At 36.5% G+C, this 7,994-nt stretch overlaps 2 protein-coding genes across 2 annotated transcripts in view; both read left to right on the forward strand.

Annotated features, from left to right (window-relative positions):
- Positions 1 to 66, forward strand: part of fgfbp2b (fibroblast growth factor binding protein 2b) — a 1,260-nt gene extending 1,194 nt beyond the window's left edge. The window contains exon 2 of the mRNA XM_079261254.1: positions 1 to 66. This exon is cut by the window's left edge and continues 232 nt beyond it. The gene's annotated coding sequence lies outside the window, so the exon portion shown is untranslated.
- A 2,690-nt stretch (positions 67 to 2,756) lies between these two features.
- On the forward strand, positions 2,757 to 3,410 carry LOC306773684 (fibroblast growth factor-binding protein 1-like; the record flags this gene model as incomplete). The annotated part of the gene is made up of 1 exon (XM_079263569.1): positions 2,757 to 3,410. The coding sequence occupies one exon, from the start codon at positions 2,757 to 2,759 to the stop codon at positions 3,408 to 3,410; it is 654 nt and encodes a 217-aa protein (XP_079119695.1).
- Positions 3,411 to 7,994: the final 4,584 nt, after the last annotated feature.

The following is a 7,994-nucleotide window of genomic DNA, read 5'->3' on the forward strand; positions in this document are numbered from 1 at the left end:
GATGTAAAAGTCATTCAACACAGAACGTAAATGTTTCAACAGCATGTATTTCCAAGGATGAAAACATAAAGCGAATAAAGTCCAAGTGGTGACCGCTCCTCTTCTGTGTTGCTCTGTTTCTCCTGCTGAGCTAAAAACAAGCTGCAAGCTTTCACACTCGTATCAAAAGGGGTCTTTGTTTCCACTCATCACTAACTGTAACAACATGTCTGCCGCCTGGCTGAGGAAGTTGTTACCGTGCAGACACAATCACTCACAGAAGGTGTCTGAGCTCTGCCTAACACTTCTTTGTATGAGCTGATGAATTGAGTCTTAAGAGCTGCTGCAGGAACAGAGGTGGTCTGTATGGAGGCCACAGATGACTGGAAAACGAGTGTGCGTGTGCACTGCAGCACCCGTGCTGCAGTACAAGCTTCTGTTGTCCATTTAAACTATCATCTCTACAAATAAATCCAAAAGTCAAAGTATAAGAAATATATTTGGTTAAATTAGGAATGTGTGTAAATGAACGAGAGGACGTTATGATTTTTTTAAAATATTATTTTGATTATTATTATTATTATTTATTATTTTATTAAATAAAAAATAAAGTCATAAAACAGTAGTTAGCATTAAACACTGTTAATCATCAATTGAGATGTGAAAAAAGGCCAAAGAGAAATTAAATGACATTATCAACTTGAAAACGATTATTTTGTCCAAATTTAAACCGCCACAAGCACCATTTGAAATAAAGATTTTTTTTTAAACTCTTTTTTCTAATACATTTAAGTATTTGAGAGTGTTGTACTGATGTAGTCTTGAAAAGTTTATCTAGTTTTAATGTCTTTATCATTAGTTGCAATAGTCTGTTCTGTGCCAAGAGGTTGGGTTCCTTCTGAGTGTCATACTGTCAGCCTGATTGGTTCAAAGATTGTACAAGAGGGAAAAGAAGAAAATAACTGGGTGAACATCTATCATCTTTGCTTATTTGTGAATTAATAGATTACTTTACTCACCAGTGTAAACACTGAAAATGTATCTAAAGAAATTCAGAGTGGAGTTTATTTTTAATTTTTTTTTATTTTATTTTAGAAGTTTAAGTAATAAATATGCACTTGAAACATGTCCACCACATGTTTTAGATTTATTGTTGTGACATTTTATTATTACTATTAATATCAATTTAATGCAAAAGCTTTAAAATAAGCATAAAAAACAAGACAAAAGGTTGTCATCGCATTAGTTTGACCACAGTTCAAAACTCAGATGGCAGAGATTCTGCTGAACACATGATGGTGCTACTGGACAGACAGAAAAATAAGTGATATGATTGGGGGATGCAGAATAAGACATTTAAGAACAATATTATTATTTAAGATATTTCAAATCAAGGTAATTTTATATTATCTTACCATTACAACAGCATATCTTTAATGGGATTTAATTGCTAAATTTGTGTAAGTGTATGTATGTACACTTAACATTTTACATTAACAGATTCATCACCTTTAAAGGATATTAAATTGACTAAAGTTAATTTCACCAAAACCTGCCCTTTATTACATTGTTTTACACAAGCAAATTTATTGATTTACATTATGAGGATGTCTTTTTTTTTGTCCCAAGATTGGTTTCAGCTGTTGGCAATTTGGGGACACACAACTTTCGTTCTATCGTGCACGTAGTTCTTCTAGTGGCAAAGAGCAATAAACCAGTTAACTATCACATTGGATGGGTGCCCATAGTTGTAAGGCTCCTTCCTTGTTTAGCTGAAGTATTTGCTCATACTTGCTGCATCTTTAGCACAAAGATGAGTACAGGGTGGAGTGGATTTATTCATTTACCCATGTAAATCAGTGTCAGGTTGCTCAATACCATATCACATGTACACACAAGTGTAAATATGAGATAAAAAAAAAAAAAGCTGATCATGTGTCTATCTATCTATATCTATCTATCTATCTATATCTATATATCTATCTATCTATATATATATATATATATATATATATATATATATATATATATATATATATATATATATATATATATATATATATATATATAGTTTCCAGGATGTGTTTGTGGTGCGCTTGGGGGTGAGGAGGGGTTATTAAAACAGCAATCGGTCTTGTTAAACAACTTTATTTTAAAGGCAAAGCTTGTTCAGGCACGCCGATGAAACATCATTTTTTTAGTCTCGTTTGATCTTCAGCTCAACTCACTTTTAAATGTGCGAATTCAGATTTGGACACGTCGTGTCAGGCTGCACAAATAGCATTCCCATCAAAAACTGCTGCCAACGTTTTTTCTAAAAAGGATTTGCATAAGAGAGCGCCTCTTAAATGGTGGGCGTGCTGGACATCTATATATGAAAGCCATGTGCCAGATCTATGGGCCATAAAACGCAGTTTTACGCACCGTGTAACACTCTTCATTTCGGTAAGTATGGCTCACTACTTGTGTTTGTTTTCCTACAACATAAATAAGACCCAGTTTCTTAGTTTTATGACTTTTCACAGTGTTCAGTTTGATTGCTTTTCACAGTGATCTCACAGTTAAATTCGATGCGTAACGATGTTACCTTGTGAAAATAAAACCTAGACGGTGTTTGAACAACTAGTCATTCAAACACAATTTTATTATTCTGTATGCAATTCCTACTGCCTCAACGTTGCTATAGCTCCAATATCTATCACTCATTTAAAGCTTACTCCCCTCCTTTTTTTTTAAAATCTTTTTTCCACAGGTATTTTTTTTTTATTCAAGAAGAGATGGTGCTGCTGTGGTCTTTCGCTTTCTGGTTGTTGCTGGGTTTCCTTGACCAGCAGGTGTCCGTGGTGTCTGCTGCGCGGGGGGCGGGCAGGGCGTCCGGCAGAGCGCAGAGAACCGGAGACAAGAGTCCGGCAACAGCCCGGGGAAAGTTCTCCACTGGTGACATGCTGAAGTGCGCGTGGAACGGGAAAGAGGACGGAGAAACGGTGAAGCTTCGGATCATGTGCGAAAACCCGGAAGCTCTCACGACAAGCTCCGTTACCAACCTGGAATGTGAATACAACGCAAAACCTCAGAGCTGCCCGGGCTACCAGTCCGACACCAAAGGTTTCTGGAAACAAGTGGGCCGCGCGCTCAAGAAGATGGAGAGCAGAATGTGCCAGAACGAGTTTGCGCTGGTGAAAACTGGGATGTGTAAGCGCACGCCGGGCGCGCACTTCAAGCTGGATGTCAATACAGTCATGATCTCCACTCAGTCAGGAGGTCTAGACAGTCACACTTCTCCACCGCCATCCCGCTCCTCCACCTCTGTTGCAGCGACGGTGTGCACGAAGCGCGCGGACCACAGGAAAACTGCTGAGGAGTACTGCAGCAGCTCGTGGGCCAGTCTGTGTTCTTTCTTCTTCTCCATGTTGCAGAGCAATGACTGCTAGCCTCAGAAAAGTTCAGATTGAATGCAGGGTTTATTTTAAAACAACCTCAAATCTTACTGTGGCCTAAAACATTGTGCATGTTGTAGAAATTCCGTGCTCAGGTGTGCTTGTCTATTGGTGTTTGTTTCATCTCAGCAGGTCTGTTTGGATGATTGTTTTTTTTCCCCTTTAAATGTAATATTTTACGGGCATTAATTGAAATGTTAAATTGCATTTTAATACACGTATTGCCTCTACCTGAAACTGCTTCTGTAAGCCTACATCTTTGTAAGATTAAACTGTATGGATCATATTTCCCTCCATTCCCTTGTTAACTATAGCCTATTTGGATTAATTAGATTTATTTTCTTAAAATGTGAAGCCAAACATGAGATCAAATCATGAAATATGGCAGATAAAACACTGTAAAGTATGTGTATAGCTTCACTGTGATGCTGCTTCATCCTGCTCCAGATGTGTCCTATTTTTAAAACTTCTAAACCTTTACTATAATCATTAAATCTTGATTTTTTTTTTTTAATCATCTCTATTTACAGACATTATGTTGCTCAGTTTGTATGCTATGGAAAAGCAGCTTCCTGCATTTTGCTGAACTATATCTGGGAGTCAAACACCTTCCTGCACTGGAAATAGGGAATGGTTTTTTTTTTTTTTGGTTTTTTTTTTTGTTTGTTTGTTTTTTGTTGTTTCTTTGCTTCTAAAGGAGTATTCCTAAATAGCAGCACTGCTGTTTTCATGTCAGTACATGATCTGAATGCTGCTTTCACTTCTGTTTATGACACAGAACGGATCATTATAGTGTCACATTCTCCTTTAGCTTTGGTGATCAGTCAGCAACTTTAATAAAAGTTGGACATCACTGTATTTATGAATGCAACATAAATAAATATTTTCAATTATGACAACTTTGATTTGTTTTTTTGTTTCAAATTATATGAAATGTGATTAAACATAAAATATTTATTATTATTACCTTCACGGTAATCACTGAGGTTGAGGTCATGAAATATGTGGCATTGGTTTATCTTGTCCGTTTGTTAGCAAGAAAAGGAATTTTGATTAAAAACTAGATAAATCGGGACATAGGAGAAAGGGATCATTTTGCCATTAGAGCTTATAACTACTAACACACAGTCACAGGAAAAAAACAAAACAAAAAAAAAAACATTACAAAGCCTTTGTGGATGTTACTCTGCATCTTTTGTAGTGTTTTTTCCACTCTTTTAGCCGATTTCTATTTCATAAAAACATCCTGTTAGGATCTGCTTGTCACTGAGGGGTCACTGCTTTATTTATGTGCAAATTACACATCTGATGAGCTACAGTAAGAAAAAAAACAACTAAAGGCTTACTTGTGACTTGTTTATGCCATGCCAGAGCTACCAATGCTCCAAAACATATTTAGATTCAAAATCCCAATTCATACTAATTAAACCAGTCCTCAATTACACAACATATTCCCATACATCACTGACACACCCCTAGGGTAAAACAGCACACACTCATGAAACAAACTGGTAGGTTGGTTGTATGTGGTATGTTTCTTTCAGCGGTCTCATTACTCTGTCATCAGCCTCGGATTAGCAGGAGTTGTTTTCATGCATGCACTCGTGCATAGTGAATAAAAGCAATCCAGTTGTGTGTGCAGGTGTGTATGTGCCATCCACCCCAGAACAAGTGCAACCCCAGATGTGGATATTAGTATTTTCCTGTGTGCTCTTGACCTTCATCACCTCTGACCTGCTCTTTGTCCCCTCAGACAGACAACTGCAGAATGATTTCCACTTTTTAACGTCTTTAACAGCACAAAGAGGGTGTTTGTGGACATATTCTAGGAAGTCATTTAACACAGCTCAAACTCACATTCCAGCACCAGCACAAAGCCATAGAGGAAGTAATTAGAGTCAGAGGTCAAGGGAAAAGAAGGAAATGAGGATACCATACAAATGTGAGCATGTCCTCTACATTTCACGTGGATGTGTTCTTTCATCTTCTTGCTGATTGTAAAAAGATCCATTGCTTTCTTCTTGAAACAGATGAGAACAGCTTTCAATAGTTTAAATAGTTTAGCACAGAAGGTCTTTCTCCACCTAGAAAAGTTACATTTCTTTACTTTGTGTCCTTTCTTAAAACTGCAAGATTTTAACCCCGTTCCAGTTGCTATTCAGGTTGAGGACACAGAGACACAGCTCTGTCAACATTAACCTTACGTGTGCTTCATTGTTCTCATCATTTCAGAGCTGAACTGTCTTTGTCCAACACAGGATATTCTGTCCTGCAGTGCTGCTCTTGGCTTCATGTACTTGCATGTGTGGACCTTTTGCTTTTATTTGCCTGTTCTTTTATTGTGTCAGACAGGTGTATGCTTTTATTGATGGTACAAGCCTTTTAAGTAGGTCAGTAGCAGGTGTTGACGCCATACTTAGTCTTTGTCTCTTCACATCTTTTTTCATGATTTCAATTGGTTTAAATATTTTGGATGTCTTCCACAGTGTAATATAAGGTTCATATATAATTAACAGTATTGTCCACTATACTAAAAAACATCCAACCCAAATATTCATGCTGCATCAACATTTAGAATATGGTTTTTTAATGTTTCCTTTCCCCTGGTTTATAATTGTGCATCTCTCTAATTCCTCATCCATACCAGTCCATAAACTGGAACTTCTGAGCAAATGCTCCACATTGTTGTTAGTATTTTTTTTCTTTAACTCTCCCCTCAGGACATAAATCCCTTATGAATTGACTTTGGCATGTAGAATACCTAGAGTGCCTCTTAAATCAGGCGTTGTACAGTTTTCAGTGAAGTGTAAAGACTCTACATGCAGCACAATGCAGTCCTGTCAAACCAATTACACTCAAAAGGTCAACTTCCCCTTTAATGTCTGAACAGTGTGAAGAAGAGCCTGAAGGAAACATATTATTGTCAATAATCATCAACTCATCTCCCTAACATCCGTCATACTGGGGCAAGTTATATCTTGTTTCTTTTTTCAGTGAGGTAGTGCCCATGTTTTACAAACTATATAAGCCCATGTGAAAGCAATGGCCTTTGACTGAGAAAAGAAAAGAGAAGAAGATCTTTGAGGCTTCACCGTGTTTCCCATCCTTTGTTTAGTCGGTTCATGTGCACAATGGCCTCTTTTACAAATTAGATAGATGAAAGCAGATTTCTAAAGATGTGTTTTGGTGTTTTCCATGTTAATATTCCTCCTCAGAGCTTTCAGAACTTTGATGTCAAAGAAGTTTTAAATGTTGATAGACTTGCTGAAATTACTATATGATAATAAATATTAACTGAATGCACTATAAACCAGTATAAAGTTTTATTTAGTTGTTTTTCCTATTCTATTCTATTCTATTCTATTCTATTCTATTCTATTCTATTCTATTCTATTCTAAAGTAATTTAGTAGACAATTTATCCAAGCGACCTAAAACCATCTTGGAGATCTGGATACATCAGATGGATCAGATACTTGGCTTAAACCTCCTGACAATAAGGAGGAAAAAAGTTTCACAATCATAATTGCTTTAAAATTGTCTAAATGTTGTAGGGTAATGACAATATTAAAAACATTTTTTTTTTTTTTTTATCTTAAAGCTATCATGTGCTCTCTGCCATCAACATCGGACATACAAGTGAAACACTATGACCCTTTAAAACCACTTGTATACATACCATTTGAGCTTTTTTGCATCATTTGTATGGCAAAACTTTGGCTCAAAACCCTGCTGTACTTAATCTAATACTTTTTTCTGTCCCCAATGATACAATAATTATATAATAATGAACTACAATAATTTTGATTTGTCACATGTTTAGAATTTAGATTTTGTTAAAGAGTCAAATAAACTCTCCATGTTTTCTTGGACCTGGCTTTGAAGGGATAATGTGCAGTCATCTTCACAATCACTATTCATTTTCAGATGATCAATTATCAACTGGTCATCAAGGAGAATCTCGAATTTAACAATTTTCAGTGTTTCTTTTCTCCCCAAACAACTAGCAGACAGTCTTAAACTTAACCCACAGTTAGTGATTACCGAATCAAAAAAAGTAGCACTTTTTCAAGTTCAGGCCACCAGTTTTGGTGTTCTTTTCAACGTGCAGCTTTGAGACCTGGACAAACTTTTTACCTTTCATAAACCATCCTCTGCATGTATCTTGTGGCTTAAAGCCAAAAGCAGAGGATGTCTTACACACTGGCCTGTTCTCCAACCTTTTCATGACTGTGAGTTCAGCAGTTCTGCATAATGACCTTGTAATAAAGCAGTACCCCGTTACATGAAAAATACAAAGTAAATAATTGTATGGCACTTTGGGTTACTTTGTTCAGGCACATTTGCACATCAGTTAACATTTTGCACTTGAAATATTCACGGAGTTGCACCCATATGTTTTTTTTTGTTTTTTTTTTTGGTATTTACTGGTACATGTGATTTTGTCTTTCAGATGCCTGTGAAAGAAAATACAGTCAAGTTTTCATAGCTAAACACAACAGATATTGTGTGTGAAAGTGTGTGTGTGTGTGTGTGCAGGATGCGGTTAATCATGAAATGGTCTGTTAGCTAACTGGTG

The sequence above is a fragment of the Telmatherina bonti genome (assembly GCF_933228915.1).
Source record: "Telmatherina bonti genome assembly, chromosome: 3".
NCBI lineage: Eukaryota > Metazoa > Chordata > Actinopteri > Atheriniformes > Telmatherinidae > Telmatherina > Telmatherina bonti.